This window comes from Oncorhynchus keta, chromosome 6 (genome assembly GCF_023373465.1).
Source record: "Oncorhynchus keta strain PuntledgeMale-10-30-2019 chromosome 6, Oket_V2, whole genome shotgun sequence".
Classification (NCBI taxonomy): domain Eukaryota; kingdom Metazoa; phylum Chordata; class Actinopteri; order Salmoniformes; family Salmonidae; genus Oncorhynchus; species Oncorhynchus keta.
Window position 1 is genome coordinate 17,828,005 of NC_068426.1, and position 24,074 is coordinate 17,852,078.

The window sequence follows — 24,074 nt, forward strand, 5'->3', positions numbered from 1 at the left end:
TTCTGTCCTCTTACATATGCTCACAAAGTAACAATCTTATCATACATGTCAGTCATACAGAGGGGGAGGGAGTGCGCAAATGGGGTACAATTCAGTGTTTGTGAATGCAGAGACATGTAACCCCCCCCCCGGTCACTTTCTCTTCCTTGTTTTCCGGGGCTCCCGCACTCTGAACTACCTCTTTTGCCCACATGCATATGGTACCCTTCACCTTTTTCCCCCTGCTCTCCTTTACTCCCTCAATCAGCCCCCACCCTCTTCCTTCTGTTCCGTCTGCTCTTTCATCTTCTTGTGAGTCACTCGTCATTCCCTCCTCACACTTTCTCTCCCTCTTGTCAGTGTGGATTTGAGCTGCTAGCAGAGACCAATACCCTCAGTGTCAGGAAAAGCCTCATTAGCGAGGAGCTGGGGTGACTATGTAGATTGACAGATCAACATTATTGGCCAGTATCAAGTTATGCTCACAGTTGTGTTTCTGAGGTATCCTTTATGTCCAAAGCTCTTTCGCCTTTAATGGGATTCTGAAAAACATTGTCTGGATTTGTGAGAGAGGTGTTGCGTATGCCTAAGAGAATGCTTTGTTCCCCTCTTTCAGTCTCCCTCTGAGTCCAAGGCAGGCGGGCGTGCCAATATGCCGCGGTGCCGGAATTCTGTCCCCACGACGGCAGACGAGCAGCCACACATTGGCAACTACCGACTGCTAAAGACCATTGGCAAGGGCAACTTTGCCAAGGTCAAACTGGCCCGGCATGTCCTCACAGGGAAAGAGGTGAGGACAAACCATGAGATCAAAGCAAGTCCAAGCACTGGATTTACTGACTGATGTTTGATCCTTTGTTGGATGTGGTTTTATCATTGTGTGCCCAATGTTGGCAGTGCAGGATCTTACTTCACTTGACCCATATCCCTAACATTCTGATCTCTTGAGTATGGATCAGTGGATTGTGAACATGTAACTGCCAGTTCTTTAATATGCTAATAACGTGCCATGTGATGTGGTTGCTGTGAGTGGGGCAGCACATGGATAAACAAAACGGAGTGCAGTAGAGTGGGGGAAAGTCTTCATCCAGCTCTTTCCATTGATGGGTGGTTCATCCTAAGGCTGCGGTTCTACTCATGTCTAACATGTTTTTTTCCCCCATAAAGGTGGCTGTGAAAATCATTGACAAAACTCAACTTAACTCTTCCAGTCTCCAAAAGGTGAGTGCAAGTAGATGCTGTGTGTAATGTCATGTGGTTGTTTTGATTTGTGTTCGGATAGTGTGTTTTTATTTCTGAAATAGAAAACATAATGCTGAAATCAATGAAGATGGCAGTTCCTTCCGAAGGGCTTAGGGCAGGATATGGCGGTAATTACAGGAAATTAGACCCAAGTACTTCCTGTGGTGATGGTTTGGGTGTGGTGCCAGTACTGTCCTCAGTATATACAGTATATGCATGAAGACTCCCACACAGTGCGCATAGATATAGTTTTGGAGTATACAAGTAAAAATGATATTGAATAAACTGACTTTGTTTGATATAAACTGTTTTGATATAAACTGATTGATCCTCTTAATGGCTTGTCTATTTCTTCTCCGGTCCATAGCTGTTTCGTGAAGTGAGGATCATGAAGTTGCTGAATCATCCAAATATCGGTGAGCTTTGTGCTGCCCTCTCTTTTTTTAAGATTCTCATCCATCCCCAACCAAATGACAGAAACATGTTTGTGTTCTGCCTGCTTATTCTTGTGCAGATGCCTTTCTGAGAATATTGAGCATATACTAAGAAATTGACAGCTATGTTGTGATGGGTGTTGTCTAGGGCTGGGCGGTATACCGTATTTTTAACAATATTGATGCACGGACCGGTTTGGGTTTTTACTTTACCTTCTATAACGTTATTTGAATGTTTGTTAAATGTGGTATGTTGTGTGTAACTTCCATTTTTATAGTTTACTTAACTACTTGAGTCATCACTCTCCCCCTCTCTCTCCATAAAAAAATACTGTCAATTTTTTAACAAATACCATGATATGATATTTTGGCCATATCGTCCAGTCTTAGTGTTGTCTTGATTGGATTGAACTTTTCGCTCTCTTCTCTGTAGTTAAGTTATTTGAAGTTATTGAGACTGAGAAGACACTGTACTTGATCATGGAGTATGCCAGTGGAGGTGAGTAAAGGCACAAGACACTCCTTTCAACACAACATTCAATCTGAAATTCTGTTCTCAGCCTCTGTAAAAACATCAATGCTAAGTCCCAGTTCTGTCTCACTCTATTCACATGCACTCTGTTCCACACTTGTCCTTTCATCCTTTTTTGTGTCTCCACTGATTTTCTGTTCCTTCAACACTCCCCTACGTTCTGTCTCTATCCCCCCAGGTGAGGTGTTTGATTACCTTGTTGCTCACGGGAGAATGAAGGAGAAAGAGGCCAGGGCCAAATTTAGACAGGTGAGACCCTTTTGTCTGCTGGTCTCTTTTCTGTTTTTGACACCGTTTTGACAATGTTATTGACAATACTGTTTAAAAGGGAATTGTCATCCTAGCTGTTGCTCCTTCTCTTGCTACAGATAGTTTCAGCGGTACAGTACTGCCACCAGAAGTGCATTGTACACAGAGACCTAAAGGTGAGGATAGACAAGAAATGTGGAAGGTGTTTTTTGTGTGCAGATGGAGAGATTTATGGATCCAATTCAAAGTGACAGATCATTACATTGAGGTATGATGTTGGATACGTTTTTAAAGGAATGTTACAGAAGCTTGTATCAATAATTAACACACTCTTTCTCCAGGCAGAGAACCTACTCCTAGATGCTGACATGAACATCAAGATCGCAGACTTTGGTTTCAGCAATGAGTTCACCATGGGGAACAAGCTGGACACGTTCTGTGGCTCCCCACCCTACGCCGCTCCGGAGCTGTTCCAAGGGAAGAAGTATGACGGGCCCGAGGTGGACGTCTGGAGCCTGGGGGTCATCCTCTACACCCTGGTCAGCGGCTCTCTGCCCTTCGACGGGCAGAACCTCAAGGTGAGCAGGGAACTGTGAAAGAGGAAGGGATACATGGAAAACAAGTAATGTTGTTGAATACCTAGCTACCCTTATCCTTGTCTTTTGTGCTTGTCTTCCCTTTAGGAGCTGCGTGAGCGGGTTCTGCGGGGGAAGTATAGGATTCCCTTCTACATGTCCACAGACTGCGAGAACCTGCTCAAGAAGTTCCTCATTCTCAACCCAACCAAGAGGGGCAGCCTGGAGGTTAATAGTACCTCATCTAGTCACTGCTATTTCCTCCACTGCATACACTGTGTAGATGACTATAACGCTACTGTTAGTGCTTTGTTTCCCATCTTCCATCAACCCTACATCTCTGTCCTCTCTCTTCTCTCTGCTTGTGTCCAGCAGCAGATCATGAAGGACCGCTGGATGAATGTAGGCCATGAGGAGGAGGAGCTGAAGCCCTTCATCGAGCCCCAGCCAGACTATAAGGACCCCAAGAGGACAGGTCAGAACCCCGACCGAGCGGGGGGGTGGAAGAGAGGTGGGGCAGGTGTCTGGTGGATGAGCTGGTTGCAGCAGATGGGTTACTGGGGTGGAGTTTAGAGGTCACACTAATTGGGGGAGGGCTCCTCTATCTGAAGGTGCAGAATCTTTTCAGTCTTATTTTACGTGCTGTCTTAAACTGAAATTACACGGAGAGACAGCGTGCGAGAGTAGTGAATGGTCGATTCACATATACTGCGTAGCGTATGTTGACATAATTGTCATGAAAATCCGTAAAAAAATGTGTATTTATTATTATTTTTTTTCCCGCTCTGTAGCCTCAAAGTTATTGTTGCAAGTTCCCTTTGACTCACCTTATGTCCTACAGGAGCCACCATACCTAGGCTTAACAGTTGTTGTTTTGCTAGCTTCACCAGGATGTTGTAGCTAATAAACCTGAGCCGTTTATAAACAATTAAGTCTCATTCTTTCTACATAAACAGTTCTCTTGATATCGGAGTCCTTGAGTTTTCCAGCTATAGTTTGCTTAGGCTAAATGCCTATGATTGAAATCAATACATGTAGGCTGCAATTGTTTTCAAATATGTAGCCTATGTGACTGGCAAACCTTAGCTTACATCCCAGTACATTTTAAACTACATCTTTAGACTACTTAGCATATGAAAGATCATAACAATTCCTCTAATTCCTTTTCTACAAACGACCCACTCATTTTACCAGCATTGCTCCACGTAGACATTAGAAAAAAAGACTTGCTTTCTAATTTGACACTTGCGGCCCGTCAGTTTTCTCTCATTCACTCATGCATTCTATTTCCAGCGTGATCATGCACTTAAAAGTGGAATTGAGCGTTAGTCTCTGTTACGTAACGTGCCCGTTGCTGTGTTGGCATGTGCCTACATGTTTAGTCAAACTAAATGCTAGACTTTTTGACAACGTCTGTCCTTGTTTGCTGCCTTCCGTTTTATTAAATGATATGCCTGTACAATAGAACTGTTTTGTCCATATAACAATGCGCCTGTCTGTGTTTTAGAGAACTATTGACCTGTTGCTTTTTGGTATGTTAGACTTGTGTTAAGTAGTCTCTGATGTGCCCGTCTACAATGCATGTGTGTGTAATGTACTTCTGTCCTTGATAAGGCTGACATTTTTTATCCATTCTGTCCAGATATCATGTTGCAGATGGGCTACTCTGCAGAGGAGATCCAGGACTCGCTCGTCAACCAAAAATACAATGAAGTCATGGCCACATATCTATTACTGGATTACAGGAACACAGAGGTACAAAGTGTATACACTCACATCTGTAGGAGCGAACTGTGTCCTACTCCTGCCATGGTAATATTGATGACCATCCCTCCTCTTCCCTCTCAGATGGACGAATGTATCAGTCTGTCAATTAAATCCCGCCCAGGAAGTGACCTCACAAACAGCAATGCCCAATCTCCTTCTCACAAGGTACAGCGCAGTACCTCATCTAATCTGAAGCCCCGGAGAGCAACAGATGCAGGTAGGAAGCTGTTTGGGTTGATGAGGGTACTGTAAATGTTGAACTGTTTTTGATATATAATCTTATTTGATTCTCATTATTTGCGTCTCTGTCCCACCCTTTTCTTTCTGTTGTCTGTCTCGTTCTTCTTCCCAGGTTCTTCTGCTTCTAAGCGTTCCCAGGGCGACAACAAGCAGACAGCAGAGGATTATGGGAGGAAAGGTTCTGGCACTGGCAGCTCCACTAAAGTCCCTCCCAGTCCTATAGCAACAGCAGATCGTAAGAGGAGCACCCCAACCCCCTCCACCGTGAGTAGACTTATTGTTCGGCATGCCTGCCACTCTAGGATTGATGGCATGTACACTACTGTACCTAACATCTCCTCAATGGGTCATACAGAACAGCATCCTGTCCACTGGTACGAGTCGCAGTCGGAACTCGCCGGTCCCCGAGAGGGCCACACTTGGGGTCCAGAATGGAAAGGACAGGTACACACAAGCACCCTTGCAGCCACAGGCATACACAGACACACTCACATGGCTGTGGAGCTCTCTTTTTGGAGCTAGTCGTGTGTCTAGATGGCAGTGTTGGCAAGCAGTGGTCAGCCGACAATCAAACACAGCAGCTAGCAGCTTTCCACCATGAGATGGAGTGTACATAGTCACACATTCACACCAGAGCAGAGATTTTACATTTTTCCAGGGTGTATTAGTGACATTTGCAAAATTTTATGTAGGACTTGTACTCAAGGCCAGCTTACTCACTCACACAGTAATACACGGCATCTGTAATTAACTCAAACAATAATAATATCTTTGAACTCTAGTGCACACTATCATGGCAAGATCAGTTTGCTAACAATTAATCAATATTTTACCATTTTATTACCATATTCTTCACTGAAATGTTTAGAATACAGCAGAGTAGAAAGCCAGGTTTAGGTGCAGAATCAGGGGCCTCAGACACTCTGACACTTAACAGTATTAAACACATTGACCCTGATAATCAGATCCCACTCCTTAATCTGGGATTTGTGACGCTGGCTGCTCTTGTATGCAGGTTACTTCCAGGCACAAAAAGGGAAAAATGCAGGGGGGAAGTGTTTAAAGAACACGTTCTGTTGGGGATCGAGGGGGAGCAGCAGTGACTCAGACATGTTTGCTATAAAAAGATGATTGGAGGGCAAACAGACAGCTGTAGCGCTACTGGTAGAACAAGTCACTAGCACACATTCTCCTGACACAACAGCCATTTTGACCATTTTTTTGTTTAATTTTTAAGCAGTTTTTCCTTTCCCCAAACTTGTGTTCTGTCCTGACCGTTTCTCCCTCAATTTCCAGCACTTCCTTTGCAGCAAGATTCTTTTGGGTGTGATGCTTCCCAGAAATAATGCAGTCTGTCATTAAACTCCCCTAATGAAAGCTCAGTGTTTCCCCTATATTCATTTAGAAGCTGCGGGCCGCTGCTTCTAAATCGTTGCCGTTTTCAGTCTAAACATAACATAAAACGACTAAAACCAGATATATAAAGTACTGAACAAAAATATAAACGCAACATATAGAGCATTGGTTGTATGTTTCATGAGCTGAAATAAAATATGCCAGAAATGTTTCATGTGCCCAAAAAGCTTACTTTTCTCATTCGGTACATAAATGTTTACATCCCTGTTAGTGAGCATTTCTCCTTTGCCAAGATAATCCATCCACCTAACAGGTGTGGCATATCAAGAAGTTGGTTAAACAGCATGATCATTACACAGGTGCACCTTGTGCTGGGGACAATAAGGCTACTGTAAAATGTGCAATTTTGTCAAACAACATGTCTCATGTTTTGAGGGAGCATGCAATTGGCATTCTGACGGCAGGAATGTCCACCAGAGCTGCTGCCAGAATGTTCTCTAACATAAGCCGCCTCAACGTAATTTTAGAGAATTTGGCAGTATGCCCAACCAGCCTCGTAACCGCAGACCACGTGTATGGCATCGTGTGGGCGAGCGGTTTGTCAACGTTGTGAACAGATTTCCCCATGGTGGGTTATGGTATGAGCAGGCATAAGCTACGGACAATGAACACAATTTCATTTTATCGATGGCAATTTGAATGCACAGAGATACCGTTACGCAATCCCGAGGCCCAGTGTCGTGCCATTCATCCGCCGCCATCACGTTTCCGAATGATAATGCACTGCCCCATGTTGCAAGGATCTGTACACAATTCCAGGAAGCTGACAATGTCCCAGTTAGTCTGCATATTCAGCAGACATGTCACCCATTGCCCATGTTTGGGTTGCTCTGGATTCATGTGTACAGCATGTTCCAGGTCCCGCCAACAGCCAGCAACTTTGCACAGCCATTGAAGAGGAGTGGGACAACATTCTACAGGCCACAATCAACAGCCTGATCAACTCTATGTGAAGGAGATGTCGCACTGCGTGAGGTGGTCACCAGATAGGGACTGGTTTTCGGATCCCTGCCCCTTCCTATTAATATATATATATTTTTTTAAGTATCTGTGACCAATGCTTATCTGTATTCCCAGTCATGTGAAATCTATAGATTAGTGCCTAATTAATTTATTTCAATTGATTGATTTCCCTATATGAACTATAACTCAGTAAAATCTTAAACTGTGGCATGTTGAGTTTATTTTTGTTCAGTATAGAAAAGATAATGCAGCTATATATATTTTAAATAAAATCATGTTTGAGAAGTAACACCCATCAAAATATAAACTAGACAGTCGGGAAGAATCCCAGACTGTCTAAATTCCATTTATGTTGGAGTCACTCAGATAGCATTAGAACGCGGCATAAGCCATTGCAAAATGTGTTGAATTACAGGAAACTAGCTTTAAAACTCCATCTACAACCGTGGCTGAAAAACAGATCTTAGGGGAAACACTGAGGCTGTTATGTTTAGTCATCCAATACAAATCTGCATTATTTGAGGTGCTGTGTTGTCTGTGATAATGTGCATCAGTGTGGTTTCATCCCCCCTCAGTGTCCCTGCTTCCTCCCCAGTTCTAACCTTGTTACCCCATGGTTCTCTTCCACCCCTCACGGGGGACGGTCGGCACTGGGTTTATTCATTTCTCTCCCTCAGCCTGACCACCCCAGGGTCCCGTGCCTCCACAGCCTCGGCAGCTGCCGTACTCTCCTCCTCCCACCCCCGACATCACAAGTCCTTGTCCACCTCTGCTCACCCCAGCCCCCCAGACATCCATGCACACCGGCCCAGGCAAGTGGCACCAGGGAGTGGAACACAAGGACAGCCACTCTGCAGGAGGGAGAGTAGAGTGGATATGAAAGGTTTTGGGTTAGATTGTTCCTGGTTGCAGTTCTCAGCATTGTGTGTCCAACATCGGGAACAAATCGGTATTAAAAGATCAGCTGTAGGGATTAAAAGAGTAGCAATATTGCTGTTGAAAAGGCAACCCACTTTTCTCTGTCACTTTCCACCACCCCCTGAAACACAAGCACCATGCCTCTTTGTGAAATATCTTTCTCCCCACCACCACCACTGTCCTTGTCCAACCAGTCCTATCACTAATCTTCCACTAGAAAGCTAGATCCTGCAAAACCCTCAGTTACACATCACACACCATCACAATTTTATCTTGGCCCATCCGGTGCCGTTATGTTTTTGGCTGCAGTGAGCCTGAACCCTTTCAGCTCCTGGCTGGTGTGTGCATGTCATGTAATCCCTTTTAATACGTTCTGCAACTCCCTGTCCCCAAACACAACTTGACATCTCGTGGGCCATGCACATTGTTCAATTTTGTATAAAAAAATAAACGTTTCCTCATGAACTAGCTATAATGCTGGGATGTCCTTCACATGTCAATTGATTTACGTGTAATCCATTATCACTGAATAGTCACAGCTCATACTGTGGAAGCTATTTTCTCAAATGAAAGGGTGTTATAACCTCTGCCAATATGATCATGTGTGTGGTCCATGACATAAATCAACAGTATCACAGCTCCATGACCCTTCTCCATACTTCCCTCTTTGTTGTGATGCTGCAGCCATCGTTGTCCTGTTGGCTGATGCTAATTGTGTGATTCATGCTGTGTGCCTATGATTTAACACTCAACAAGGCTTCACTGGCCTCACATTCTAAGTGTGGTTTATACCTGCTGCCCGTGGTGGGTCACAAGGCTGTAAGATGTTATTTTACTGACTTCAGTCATGGTGAATTTTGCTGAGTGGATGGCACCACAGTTGGTGTGCATGTTGTAGACCAATAGAAATATGCCTTTTACACATTGCTTTTGCAAACTGCTTAATCAGGCTTCCTTACAACTGGCATCTGTATAGAAATGTTATGCATTTCAATCACTGAACTTTAGTTTACTCTGAAGCACAGTAAGGTTTTTGCGTCTGCTAAATGACTTAAATGTAAATGTAAATAAGTTCTTTGTGGGAAATGGCTAAAGCAGTTGAAACTTTTGATGTGCATAATCATAATGAAATATATAATTGTCTCTCCTCTTCCTACTCGCAAAACTATCAAAACAGCACCGCCCCTCAGAGAGTACCGGTGGCGTCTCCTTCTGCCCACAACATCGGCAGTTCCACGGCGACAGACCGTTCCAACTTCCCCAGAAATGTGACCAGCCGAAGCACTTTCAGTGCCGGCCAGCAGAGGGCGGCACGGGACCAACATACCTCCACTTATAATGGTCCCCCATCATCCCCTTCCCTCTCCTACGGGAACAGCCAAGCCCGAAGAGCCGGGGGCACTGGTATCTTCAGAAAGTTCACTTCTAAATTTGTGCGCAGGTGAGCGAATGGGGGAATGGGCATCTGAGATGTGTGATGGGGAAGATGACTAGTGTTGAATCCAATGATATGCTGATCACATCCTGGTGTTGAACGGCTTAGTGAATTACAGTTAGGTGTTCATGTTTGTGCAGCGTGACCTTTGGACTGTTTTATTAGCATTTGTGTGTCCCTGTGATGGGTTTTTTGTGCACGCAATGCGCATGACTACAAGTACTCCCCTCTTTCAGGTTAAGTTGGTTTGAAGCAGGTCATATTTCTGTGGCTATGGTCAGTTAGCACATAGTTGAAGCAGGTAGGGAAGTTACTATGTGAGTGTACCTTGAAATACAATTTGGAATATCCTACTATAGTTTAATTGTTTAATGATAAATTGTACAACACCAGGAATTAAAACTAATTAAATATAACGTCATAATTGGCATGCATGTTTCCCATCCAGTGCTAATGTTAATCCTAATCTGAGTCCATTGTTCATGTAATTGCTCTGCCCCGAACATCCTGAATACTATGGTAATGTCAGGCTACAATAACAGCCATTTTGTGACCACCCGTTTTGCCCAAGCAGCTCACCTCCTGAGGGACACCGGGGGAGTATTCATGTATTTGAGTTGACTGACATGCACATGACATGTATAACAGATTGGCTGTGGTTTGTTTTGCACACGTTTGTGTACATACCGTTTTTTTTTCTTCCCCCTCCCCTCCGTTGTAGAAATCTCACATTCAGATTCCCCAGAAGGTAGGCAAAAATAACCACACACTTGATTCTGTCAACTATTACCTTGTGTTCTGTCCTATCTATCCTCTGTAAGGCTATCATTTTATGTGTCATGACCCTTTTCATGAAATTTTTTATACTTATTTTCTAACCATTTGCCATTTATACTAACGTGCCCTGCTCTCGCCATCGCCTGATTCACCCTCGTCTGCTGCTCGGCTCTCTTCATCCCTCAGTGAATGATACTCCTCCCTTATTTCTCACATCCCTGTTTCCTTTTTGACTCCATTAGTGTTATCAAATGTCATCCTGTGGGTCCTTGGCTAAGTCAATAGAAAACACTCTGTGCTGCCCAGCCTGTGGCCGTGCTGCCCAGCCTGTGGCCGTGCTGCCCAGCCTGTGGCCGTGCTGCCCAGCCTGTGGCCGTGCTGCCCAGCCTGTGGCCGTGCTGCCCAGCCTGTGGCCGTGCTGCCCAGCCTGTGGCCGTGCTGCCCAGCCTGTGGCCGTGCTGCCCAGCTAACATTCCACTCCGTGTCATATGCCAAAGCATGGAGTCATAGCAGGGTTTTTTTCTGGATGAAAAAGGGGCTTAGGGGGTGACTGGGTGTGGCAGGGGGGCGCGGTCTGACCGTCGGCAGGGCCACATTTTTAATGGCCCCCCCATCTTGGTGTTGTAGAGCTATTTTATAAGGACATATCCTCCAATTCTACATCTTCTCCCTTGGAGCTGAGAAAAAGTAGCCGTTTTAAAGCTTTTTTTCCTGCAATTCTATGCATTTTGACATGGCTAATGCTGTTATTTTGCACAAACATAATAATCTATATTACTAAATTCAATGTTTTGGGAATTTTCAATTCTTCCCAACTGTCTAGCTTTTATTTTGGGGATCGTTAGTTCTCAAAGATTATATTTATATTATATTTAAGATTTAGGTCCATTAATCTTTTCAAAAATGTTTTCTGATTTTAGTTTACGTTTACACTTGCTTTTTCCATCCCGAAGATACATTTTGGTAACCTGAAAAAAAAAAATGCTTTGGTGGCCCGCCCTAGCATTTCATTTTGATAATTTACTTATGAAGCTTGCATGTGGATTTTTTTGTTAAAATAGATTATTACATAATCACAATGTGTTGTAGCCTTAATAGACAAGTTATTGCCTGTGTGTTTATATATATTTTGTTCAACTCACGACTTGGACTTGACTCAACCCATTCTACTTGGGACTCGACTTGAGACCTGGACCTTGAGACTTGCTTGTGACTAATAATAGTGCCTTGGTCTCAGTCCTGAACTATTTGCAGGATAGACATTTTTAATTTTTTAATTTTTAAAAATATTTTCAATGGTATTGAAAAACCATCCTGTGGCTATTTCTAAACACCCCGGTCTGTGGTATACTGCCCAAGCCTTGTGGAAGAGGGGGGGCAGTGAAGTGTTTGTTGGCAATGTAGCATCGCTGTCATATTTTTTGGGGGATATCTCCTGCCTTTCTTTCTCTAGTCTGATACCAGACCACGGTCCAGGCTGCACTGCAGTTTGTGCTTAACAACCTTATTTTCAGCAACGTTCTGCAATTTCTTTTTCATATTTTTTTTTAACCATGGCTTATCCGCTAATACTTTGTATTTTTAGATTTGTTGACTGCAGAGTCATTAGAGACGTGTATTTCTTGGCTCTAATATGATATTCTCAGCGACCAAGATGTCCATTCAATCAGAAAATAAGTGAAGATTGAATGTTTTGACGTTTACAAAAATGTGCATCAAGGGGTGCATGTATTTTTAAGTCTTATTGTTGTGGTTGCAGACTTAAGGATGTTGGGCACCTTGAGAAACTGAGAACAGGTCTGCAGGATGCCTGCATATGCATCTGACAGATTTAGTTGTTTTTGATGCCCTGCTGTGGGAGTTTGAGAAGAGAGTTATTATATGGTGGTGATGGGATGTATTAACATAACAAAGATGTGATCTCTGACCTTTCATTCCAGTTGTATGCTAAACAAAAAAACAACCGTTTCCATGGAATGTGTGTCCACTTTGCGGTGGGGGGGTGACCAAAAACACATTTGAATTTGTAGAGGTACCTAGTACCCCCCCAAATGTAGTGGTGCTCACATGAAGTAAATCTATCTTGTTTCTAAGAAAAATACTATAGAAACTGGAAGTGGAAGGTGCAGGGGTTGCCATGGGAGTTGGTAGTGTTTATCCTAACCTGGTAATAGCCTAATTGGAATTTTGGGAGACTAAACTTGTGCCAATTTTTTTTGCGGAGCCCGTATGAGGGAGAGGGTCGAGATGAGGCCAGCAGGTGAGGAATACAATAGTGAACATTTGATCAATCTGTTGATTCAGTGATTTTAAAATTATTATTATTTTTATATATATATATACATTTTTTTTATTTTTAAAAATCAAATAATCATTACATTCATTGATTAAGGTGGTGTAAAGAATAGCATGATTGTGATCATATAGCTCATTCAATTTTGACATTTTAATAACAGGAGACATGTATTCTGCAGCTAAGTGAGGCTTTTTATGTTCATGCTCTTTGGCTCCCCCTGTGATTGAATGCATTGTTAACCAGCCCATAAGATTCCTGTTTTGTCTGTCTCCCCATTCTGTTTCGCTCCTTCCTTTTTATTATATTACTGTCCTTTCCTACTTTCTTTGCAAACTCAGACCCATGCTGACCACCGCTGAGAAGCTGGAGAAGGTCACTCTGGGCTCTGTAGGAGACGAGAACAAGGACTTCCTGTCCTCCACCTCTACGGTACCCAGCACCCCGACTTCAAGCCTGACCTCCAAGGACCACAAGCCCCGCTCGCTGCGCTTCACCTGGAGCATGAAGACCACCTCCTCCATGGAGCCCAATGAGATGATGAAGGAGATCCGGAAGGTTTTGGACTCGAACAGCTGCGAGTATGAGCTGCGGGAGCGCTACATGCTGCTGTGCGTGTCTGGGAATCCCGCCTGTGACGACTTTGTCCAGTGGGAGATGGAGGTTTGCAAGCTGCCCCGCCTCTCCCTCAACGGGGTTCGCTTTAAGCGCATTTCTGGCACGTCCATCGCCTTCAAGAACATCGCTTCCAAGGTTGCCAATGAGCTCAAACTTTGAGCTTGTGGATGAGTAGTGATGATGATGATAACAAGGAGTCGGCTGGTGGAAGGAGACAGACTGGAGCACGCAGGCAGAGAGGCTAAACTTTGACACAGAACTGAGTTGAAGGTGACAAAGGAGCATGGAGAGACTTTTGGGTTGGGGGGGTGCAAAGAGTTTAGAGGAGGTTGCGTGTATAGACCTTTTAAGGGGATTGTTAATTTTCTTGAGGGGGTGTTCTTTTCGTTTGGGTTTTCTATCCTTTCCCTCTGACTTTTCTGTTGTCTTCGAAGACAGTTTTGTTTCTACCTTAAACCTCACAATCCTCTTTTTCCAAAAGGAATTCATTGATGGAAAATATGAAAGGAAATTAGTTATAAAGCAATGAACTGATTGTGGGTTTAATTATATATATTTTTGTTGCCCAAAATAGCCCTGGACTCAGCCAACTCTAACCCTCAGGCCCTTCTCTCTCCATTATCCTGCACCAAGGACAAACGGTCTAAACACCATGTTACTGCATCTTGCCCCTACTTTCAGCTGTCCGTTTTGAACAGATGAAGAGACCTGCAGTTTGACACTCTGAATGTACAACATGATTAGACGGATGTATCTTAGGTACAACGCATATTCACTACAATGTAAATTGGATTTCACATCATGTTCTGATTCTGATCAGCTAATGAAGGCTGCACAAGGTTTCTGCTTCAGTGTGGTGGTTCAGAAAGCCATTTTTACATCACAGCACAATGTCTTACTTGATGGTAAAGTGGAAGTGCAGAGGGGATTTACCTCTTTGCTCTGATTGCGAGCCTTCACCACCCTTTACCCCAAGCCCCTTCAATTAGTTTTTGTTTTTCTACAGCAGGAGTAATTTATCTGATGAACTAATTAAGGGCCAATTGATAATTATTGGTGGATTGTAATGTAATTAAGAGTTGCTGGTTGGTTTCAATGTGCTGCACTGGAATGTCTGAGTTCCCTTGCCTTTCTCTGGAGAAAATAATTATTAATATTGTTATTAAGAATAAACAAAGTTGGATGATTTATTTGCTTGCGCTCTTCAGTTGTTTAATCTGTTTTATATACAGTTGAAGTCGGAAGTTTACATTAAATCATTTTTCAACCACTCCACACATTTCTTGTGCACAAACTAGTTTTGGCAAGTCGGTTAGGACATCTACTTTGTGCATGACACAAGTAATTTTTCCAACAATTGTTAACAGATAGATTATTTCACTCAATTCCAGTGGGTCATAAGTTTACATACACTAAGTTGACTGTGCCTTTAAACAGCTTGGAAAATTCCAGAAAATTATGTTATGGCTTTAGAAGCTTCTGATAGGCTAAATGACATCATTTGAGTCAATTGGAGGGGTTCCTGTGAATGTATTTCAAGGCCTACCTTCAACCTCAGTGCCTCTTTGCTTGACATCATGGGGAAATCGGCAAAGACCTCAGAAAAAAAATGGTAGACCTCCACAAGTCTGGTTCATCCTTGGGATCAATTTCCAAACGCCTGAAGGTACCATGTTCATCTGTTCAAACAATAGTACGCAAGTATAAACACCATGGGACCACAGCCGTCATACCGTTCAGGAAGGAGATGCGTTCTGTCTCCTAGAGATGAACGTACTTTGGTGAGAAAAGTGTAAATCAATCTCAGAACAACAGCGAAGGACCTTGTGAAGCGGGTACAAAAGTATCTATATCCATAGTAAAACGAGTCCTATATCAACATGACCTGAAAGGCCACTCAGCAAGGAAGAAGCCACTGCTCCAAAACCACCATTAAAAAAGCCAGGCTACAGTTTGCAACTGCACATGGGGACAAAGATCATATTTTTTGGAGAAATCTCCTCTGGCCTGATGAAACAAAAATAACTGTTTGGCCATAATGACCATCATTATGTTTGGAGAAAAAAGGGGGAGGCTTGCAAGCCGAAGAACACCATCCCAACCGTGAAGCACGGGGGTGGCAGCATCATGTTGTGGGGGTGCTTTGCTGCAGGAGGGACTAGTGCACTTCACAAAATATATGGCATTATGAGGAAGGACAATTTTGTGGATATATTGAAGCAACATCTCAACACATCAGTCAGGAAGTTAAAGCTTGGTTGCAAATGGGTCTTCCAAATGGACAATGACACCAAGCATACTTTCATAGTTGTGGCAAACTGGCTTAAGGACAACAAAGTCAAGGTATTGGAGTGGCCATCACAAAGCCCTTACCTCAATTCTATAGAAAATGTGTGGGCAGAACTGAAAAAGCGTGTGCGAGCAAGGAGGCCTACAGACCTGACTCGGTTACACCAGCTTTGCCAGGAGGAATGGGACAAAATTCACCCAACTTATTGTGGGAAGCTTGTGGAAGGCTACCTGAAACATTGATTTGAAGGCAATGCTACCAAATACTAATTGAGTGTAGGTAAACTTCTGACCCACTGGGAATGTGATGAAAGAAAAAAAGCTGAAATAAATAATTCTCTCTAATATTATTTCACATTTTTTTAAATAAAGTGGTCATCCTAACTGATCGAAGACAGGGAATTTTTACTAGGATTAAATGTCAGGAATTGTGAAAAACTGAGTTTAAATGTATTTGGTTAAGGTGTACGTAAACTTCCGACTTAAACTGTAAGTCATGGATGGGAAGGAACTCCAGCCTGCTTAATTTGCCCACATATTGCTGACGAATGAAGAAAATGCACTGAACAATTGCACTTGTTTATGAGTGAGACTAATTATTTTCACTTTATTGCAGATCTTTTGCTACAGTATAGAGATCCTATTTTTGACATTTCCATCTGCAAAGTTCAGAACGTTTAACTTCACGAAATAACACCCCAGGACTGGTGAAAGCTAGCCTAATGATGGGGCTTCTTCATATTGCTTTTTCATACCTGTAAAATATTTTACAGTGCTGTTGAAAAATAAGAGGAAGAACTTTACATTGAGAAACTTATGGAGTCACTACATGTGGCTTTCACTCCTCCACTACTGTTTTTCTGCACTGATATGAAAGTGCATGCTCCAAGTAAATAGAAGAAAATCACATCACATAAGCCTGCTGATCATTTATACAGTCGTGGCCAAAAGTTCTGAGAATGACACAAATATTAATTTTCACAGTCTGCTGCCTCAGTTTGTATGATGGCAATTTGCATATACTCCAGAATGTTATGAAGAGTGATCAGATGAATTGCAATTAATTGTCCCTCTTTGATATGCAAATGTACTGAATCCCCAAAAATCATTTCCACTGCATTTCAGACCTGCCACAAAAGGATCAGTTGACATGTCAGTGATTCTCTCATTAACACAGGTGTGAGTGTTGACGAGGACAAGGCTTGAGATCACTCTGTCATGCTGATTGAGTTCAAATAACAGACTGGAAGCTTCAAAAGGAGGATAGTGCTTTGAATCATTATTCTTCCTCTGTCAACCATGATTGCCTGCAAGGAAACATGTGCTGTCATCATTGCTTTGCACAAAAAGGGCTTCACAGTTAAGGATATTGCTGCCAGTAAGATTGCACCTAAATTGACCATTTATCGGATCATCAAGAACTTCAAGGAGAGCGGGTCAGTTGTTGTGAAGAAGGCTTCAGAGCGCCCAAGAAAGTCCAGCAAACTCCAGGACTGTCTCCTAAAGTTGATTTAGCTGCGGGATCGGGGCACCACCAGTACAGATATTGCTCAGGAATGGCAGCAGGCAGGTGTCAGTGCATCTGCACGCACAGTAAGGCAAAGACTTTTGGAGGATGGCCCGGTGTCAAGAAGGGCAGCAAAGAAGCCACTTCTCTCCAGGAAAAACATCAGGGACAGACTGATATTCTGCAAAAGGTACAGGGATTGGACTGCTGAGGACAGGGGGAAAGTCATTTTCTCTGATGAATCCTGTTTCCGATTGTTTGGGGCATCTTGAAAACAGCTTATCCGGAGAAGACCAGGTGAGCGCTACCATCAGTCCTGTGTCATGCCAACAGTAAAGCATCCTGAGACAATTCATGTGTTGGGTTGCCTCTCAGCCAAGGGAGTGGGCTCACTCACAATTTTGCCTAAGAACACAGCCATGAATAAAGAAGGGTACCAACACATCCTCCGAGAGCAAATTCTCCCAACCATCCAGGAACAGTTTGGTGACGAACAATACCTTTTCCAGCATGATGGAGCACCTTGCCATCAGGCAAAAGTGATAACTAAGTGGCTCGGGGAACAAAACATTGATATTTTGGGTCCATGGCCAGGAATCTCCCCAGACCTTAATCCCATTGAGAACTTGTGGTCAATCCTCAAGAGGCGGATGGACAAACAAAAACCCACAAATTCTGACAAACTCTAAGCATTGATTATGCAAGAATGGGCTGCCATCAGTTAGGATGTGGCCCAGAAGTTAATTGACAGCATGCCAGGGGGGATTGCAGAGGTCTTGAAAAAGAAGGGTCAACACTGCAAATATTGACTCTTTGCATCAACTTCATGTAATTGTCAATAAAAAGCCTTTGACACTTATGAAATGCTTGTAATTATACTTCAATATTCCATATCTGGCCGTGATTGAAAGTCCCATAGGGTGTCGCACAATTGGCCCAGCGTCGTCCGGGTCTGGCCGTCATCGTAAATAAGAATTTGTTGTTAACTGACTTGCCTAGTTAAATAAAATATGCAGCCGTACACAACAAACATTGCCCTTCCTTGTTATCCAGCCAGCTTTAGTGCCAGCTGCCGCTAGCTTGCTGCCTGGCTATCGTAATTTGTTGTCAGTGGGAAGTAGGGCTGTGGTGAAGCCATCAAAGTACATACCTCCTCAACCCAACCTACTCGGTGATATTTAAGTTCATTTGTACAGAAATAGACGAAAGCAACTTGTCTTACAACCTCAAAAAGGCAGCCAGCTAGCAGCTGACGATTTTAGCTTGCTAGCTAGCCTGCTGCTGGCAGCTATCTCGCTGGTTGTGACTAGTAGCTAGCTAACCCCCACATATACTAACAACATTATCTAACTAGGCTACATCTACTAAGGTGTTTCTATTTTGTGGAATGTAACTAGCTCGCTAGATATTTCAATTTACTGTCTTTTTGTAACTTATCAGTCACTAACGTTAGCTAATAGTAAATATACTAGCCAGTTAACGTTAAATAGCCTGGCTGTAACAAGCTGTAACTTCAAAAAGCCCACACTGTGCCTGAGAACCCCAGAATTCCCATTTACTCTAACGATTCCAATGAGGTGTTAATGTCTTAATTTATTTTTTGTTTTAGACCGGTTGAGTGCTGAAGAAGTGTCCTCCGGGTATCCTGTAAACTTGAAACACCCCTTATGTTTAACAGCTAAGTCAATACTGTCTTTTTAGCTACCATACTAAAAGGGTGAATATATTTGCTGGAAATGTGAACTCCCTGACCACAGAGCCAGAACTGCGTACCCTATTTGAGAAGTATAGCCCGTTATTGGACTGTGACAATCTGAAAAACTATGGCTGTGTGCACATGAATGAGGCAGCCCAGAAGGCAGTGGAACTCCATGAGCTCAATGGGGCGCGAATCACAGTGGGGTTTGCCACAACGAAGGTCCGCAATGCCACAAAGATCTATGTAAGGAATGTCCCTGAGGGGACCACAGCTGATAAGACCGCTCTTCCAGCCGTTTGGTAAGGTGGTAGAGTGTGACATTGTGAAGAACTTGGCCTTTGTGCACATGCAGAGAGAAAATGAGGCCGATGGGGCCATTTCTCAGTTAAACCACTCTAAACTGGAGGGCCAATAGATCTTCGTGTCCATCTCCCGCAACAATCAATCCAGAAATGGCAGAGGGGATGACTACCCTCCCCCACCCCACCTCATCACTATCCACTTCACCCACACCACGCTCCTCACTAGCTCCTCACTACCTCCCCGCTCGAGCGCCACACAGTGACTACTACCCGAAGTGGTGCTCGGTGAGATTTTGTTGGTGGCCACTCTGTGCCCCCTCCTTCCTCTATGTTCTGGGCTTAGGCTTTGATAATGATGATTACATTGAGGAGAATTACTCCAATGGTTTTGGTAGATGGCTATTTTTTTTAAAGGGAAGATTTGCTATATGAGTGCACAGAGGTTTTTTGAAGCTGGTTGTAATCGTATATTATATAGGAAAACGGGAAATAGGGACAACACTGTACATTCATAATTCTTACTTAGTCAAACTGATTTTGACTAGTTTTTGTTTATTTATGATGGAAGAAACGCCATCCTTCACTGCAGTCTATGAATAATTGTATTGAGTGTTTTTGATTGTTAACAGATTTGTAGACTTGAGGTGGAAGGCTAGTGTCTCAATGTCTGTTAATATTATATTTTGGAGTTTAGGATTTTCTGGTGTAGTATAGGAATTGTGTTTTGTGTAGTAGACCCTATATTGAGTGGATGGCTCTGCCTAAAACAGCTGACCGAGCTCATCGCCTCTGAAGGCCTTGCCACGTTCAACGCAGCATCATAGGATAAAGCATCGCCTTCGAAACAAAACCCGATATGACCGGTTCATCGACTAAATAAAAAGATAACCACCCGAAAAACCGTTGCACCACCATAGTCACACAGCTTGTATTACTATTTCACATGATGCATATATGAACTAATCACTCGCTTTCTGTTGCGTTGCAAGTCCTTTTTGTTTTTGTATAACGTGACGTGGATGTAATCCAAAATAAAATAGACATCTACGCCTATAGACTTTCCTGATTGTACGCTTCTCTGAATTTTGCTAATGTTAAAATGCTGTTCATTTGAATGGGAACAAACCAGGAGCTATTTTGAATTACTTATTTCGAATTCATCATTATGGTTGTTGAAGCGTTGGACAAAGTTGACTTGTTATGATAAGAAATACATGAAGAAATGTCTTGATCAGCCGCTTTTGTCATTTAGCAGCTTAAATAAAATGTCGACCTCTCACTCTGATCCCATCGATTTTTCATTTAATACATTTTTTTGTTGACTATCTTTACACGGACTGTAAATGATTTGTGTCCTTCCACAACTAAATGACTTAAAGTCTCTACAGACAAAAAAAGGCACCCTCGCCAGTGGTCAAGTGAGTAGCTCTGAACAATGTCAATGGTGTTGAGGTGTTTGGATGTCAAATGTCAGGCGAAAGGTAAGGTGTCTGGTGTATACAGGATCTTTCATATAACCTACCTCCACAAACTATACCCACAAGGGGCCAAACAGACTAAACTCACCTTTGTGTAAGACCTGACATGGCTTCTCCCTTTTGTTTGACACTTCCTTTCTCCAAATAGAGAAATAGGGCCTGGCATACTGTAACCTTTAACTGCTAACGTTTTTAATTTCTCTTTTACAAATTGTCCTATGAAAACTTTCCTCCACCTGAAAAAGGTAAGTGAAAACTTGTGTAACAGCTTGGCAGGTAAAACTGAAGGTACTGAAATTGAAGGCAAGGATGCACAGGGCCTTCAGCATGGTCTTTGACAAAGTATTGATTGCTTTTGATGGTGTGTGACATTTCAAGTTCTCCATGATGCACTTCCCCAATCTAATACATTCCATGGTACCACAATGTTGCACATTTTCAGTAATTTCACTGGATGCTTGGAAGGAAATCTCTTGAGAATTTCATGCCATGGCTAAATCTGATGTCTGAAATGTCCCATTTCTCTGTCCTTGCCCATCTGGTCTTCAATTACTTGATAAGTGAGGAAAAAGGACAATGGACAGTAATTAGGATTTGGTCCATGTTAACCCTTTTCAAGCACATGGAGGTTAATAAGATTGTTTTATACTTTTTTTTCACCCCTACATATTTCAACATCTATTCAGCCTCTTCCAGTCTACAGCATGTCACTGGGAACTGTTCCTGATGGCATATTTAAGGGTTTGTGAGTATTTAAAGAAAATGATTAGCCATTTAGCATTATTGAAGTTAATTTTAACAGCTGCCATTTTTAAGCAAAAGTTGACTTATTGCATTGTCACCTGCAATAACATGACAACGTCTATTGACTTCCAATGTTGGGTATGACTTGTCTTTATTCAAATCAAACTCTATTTGTCACATGCACCGAATACAAGTGTAGACCTTACCGTGAAATGCTTACTTACAAGCCCTTAAACAGTGCAGTTCAAGAAGAGTTAAGACAATATTTAACAAATAGACTAAAGTAAAAAAAATATTTTAAAAAATAACACAATAACAATAACGAGGCTATATACAGTGTGTAGAGGTTAGTTGAGGTAATTTGCACATGCAGGTAGGGGTGAAGCGACTGCATAGATAATAAACAACGAGTAGGAGCAATGGGGTGGGGGGGGTCAATGTAAATATTCCGGTGGCGATTGTATAAATTTTTCAGCAGTTTTATGGCTTGGGGGTAGAAGCTGTAGAGAGGAGCCTTTTGGTCCTAGACTTGGCGGTCCATTACCTCTTGCCATGCGGTAGCAGAGAAATCATCTGCTCTATAGTGAAAGTGTCATTCATATGGCCTGTGTGTTATTTTTATACAGAGGTAGTTGACGAAGAGGAAGGAAGCCACTTTAGACGATCTATTAAAATGCGTCCACAGTTCATCTGGTGATGTGCGCGAAGAAAGTAGGGAACCCATAAAATACTTTCCGACGTAACCAACTTCGCTCAGATCCTACCTACTACGTGTGTTCGTGTACCGTACCATCTAAACATAACAACACGTGGTCATCGTTCAAGTAAGTTGTCTGTCTCTAAAGAAAGTAAACGTATGAGAAGCAAAACATGACACTATGTCAGAAATATGATAGTATTTTGCAGTCACTGAAATGGTTTGAATTTGGTCTAATAGCTGGCAATTTCCTGTCAAATTCAGTTCCATCATGGCGCGAATATTGTGGTACCCCAGCCAGTTAAATGAATTGAGCCCTCTTCTGCTCAACAAAATACATTTAAAAGCTTGGCAATGTAGAGTTGTCTTGAAGTACTATTCCACTAGTTTCAAGTTGTAGTTATTAGTCGTATGTACGGGATACACATAGTATAACGTTACATACTGTCCAACGAAATGCTTGCAGGTTTCTTCTCGACAATGCAATAAGAAATAATAACAAAGATAAGTATACGACAAAGTAAAATGCTCAGTACAATATAATATTTTTAGCATCAGTATCACACAGGAAGGCACAATTTATAGTCTGATATTTACACTTATTTTTGGGAAGGGGATTTGTGAGGAAGTGTTTTAAATTGTGCAGTATTTAGCGAGCAATCATACGGGTCTGGTAGTAGCAGTTGTGATGTGTGTGTGTAGCATGATTGTATAGGTCTGTGTGTGGCAAATGGTTAAACCACAATGTCCATATATATTTTTTTTTTTACAGCCCAGTACTCCCCAGCCCTTCCATCTGGCGTTGATGTCTTCCCCCCTGCACTCCTTTAGACTGAATACTGGGGCTCAGATGCCCCTCCTGGGCCTAGGAACATACAGGCTGCAAGGTGAGCAAATGCACCTGAGTGTTGACGCTGCACTCGGGGAAGGGTATCGTGCCTTTGACACTGCTGCGGTGTACGGCAATGAAGCAGACTTGGGCCATGCCCTGTTGGACCTGATGCCCAAACACAACCTGACCAGAGCAGACATCTTTCTCATCAGTAAGCTGTCCCCAGCGGACATGGGCTCGAAGGCCAGAGAGGGCTGTGCTCGTAGCCTGGAGAGGCTGGGGCTAGGGGGATACATTGACTTGTACCTCATCCACTGGCCTGGAACTGAGGGTCTGGAACCAGAAGATGAAAGGAATGCACAGCATCGAGCCCACAGCTGGACTGTCATGGAGGAGCTCTATGCCAATGGGATGCTCAGAGCAATTGGGGTCTCAAACTACTCTCCAAGGCACCTGATAGAGCTGCTGGAGACCTGCAGGGTGCGCCCTGCCGTGCTGCAGGTACATTAATGTCCTCATGATTTGTTGAAGTGGTTTTATATTTCAAATTTGACACATACCGAGTAGACCATAGTTTAAATCTATTCGAATTTAGCTTAGCCAAGGGCACAGCTGCTGTTTGTATCTGGCCTGGGATTTTAACTCTCATTTATTAGATATTTTTTACCATTCTGCAGGTGGAGTTCCATCCTAGACTGACACAGAAGAAGCTGAGGGTCATTTGCAGGGACTCGGGAGTCTGCTTCCAGGCGTATTCATCTCTGGGGAAAGGTGCCCTGTTGTTGGAACCAGAAGTTGTTGCTATGGCGGAGGGGCATGGCAGAACTCCCTCCCAGGTGCTCTTGAGGTGGGCCATTCAGCAGGGTGTGGCTGTGTTACCCAGGTCCGCACGGCCCAAGAGGGTGAGAGAAAATGGGCAGGTGTTTGACTTTGACCTGGATGAAGGGGGAATGGAGAGACTGTCTGACATGGACAGTGGAACAAGATTCTGCAAAAGAGATCCCACTAGTGTGGTCTAGAGGAGAGAGCCCCACAACAATATACTTGTTCAGTCATAGAACAATGTGTTAAATGTAATTCTGAACTAC

At 43.0% G+C, this 24,074-nt stretch overlaps 2 protein-coding genes and 1 pseudogene across 13 annotated transcripts in view; all 3 read left to right on the forward strand.

Moving 5' to 3' along the window:
* LOC118385123 (serine/threonine-protein kinase MARK2-like) overlaps positions 1-14,626 on the forward strand; it is a 27,016-nt gene extending 12,390 nt beyond the window's left edge. For 6 of the 12 annotated variants that reach the window (XM_035772001.2, XM_035772000.2, XM_035771992.2 and 3 more), the window contains 18 exons: positions 596-769; positions 1,147-1,200; positions 1,589-1,637; positions 2,089-2,154; positions 2,366-2,436; positions 2,556-2,612; positions 2,778-3,014; positions 3,120-3,239; positions 3,387-3,522; positions 4,654-4,766; positions 4,860-4,995; positions 5,131-5,282; positions 5,374-5,462; positions 8,075-8,209; positions 9,493-9,756; positions 10,472-10,498; positions 12,752-12,787; positions 13,162-14,626. In XM_035772001.2, coding sequence (XP_035627894.1) covers positions 632-769; positions 1,147-1,200; positions 1,589-1,637; positions 2,089-2,154; positions 2,366-2,436; positions 2,556-2,612; positions 2,778-3,014; positions 3,120-3,239; positions 3,387-3,522; positions 4,654-4,766; positions 4,860-4,995; positions 5,131-5,282; positions 5,374-5,462; positions 8,075-8,209; positions 9,493-9,756; positions 10,472-10,498; positions 12,752-12,787; positions 13,162-13,597 — 2,316 coding nt within the window. In that variant the 5' untranslated portion in view covers positions 596-631 and the 3' untranslated portion in view covers positions 13,598-14,626. The remainder of the gene's footprint in view (positions 1-595; positions 770-1,146; positions 1,201-1,588; positions 1,638-2,088; positions 2,155-2,365; positions 2,437-2,555; positions 2,613-2,777; positions 3,015-3,119; positions 3,240-3,386; positions 3,523-4,653; positions 4,767-4,859; positions 4,996-5,130; positions 5,283-5,373; positions 5,463-8,074; positions 8,210-9,492; positions 9,757-10,471; positions 10,499-12,751; positions 12,788-13,161) is intronic. The other 6 variants (XM_035771994.2, XM_035771995.2, XM_035771993.2 and 3 more) reach the window with 6 other exon arrangements.
* Positions 14,329-20,500, forward strand: LOC118384836 (RNA-binding protein lark-like; annotated as a pseudogene).
* A 1,022-nt stretch (positions 20,501-21,522) lies between these two features.
* LOC118385124 (uncharacterized oxidoreductase Mvan_2161-like) lies at positions 21,523-24,031 on the forward strand. Its single transcript, XM_035772005.2, has 3 exons — positions 21,523-22,281; positions 22,927-23,487; positions 23,664-24,031. The coding sequence occupies exons 2-3, from the start codon at positions 22,960-22,962 to the stop codon at positions 24,003-24,005; spliced, it is 870 nt and encodes a 289-aa protein (XP_035627898.1). The 5' UTR covers positions 21,523-22,281; positions 22,927-22,959; the 3' UTR covers positions 24,006-24,031.
* Positions 24,032-24,074: the final 43 nt, after the last annotated feature.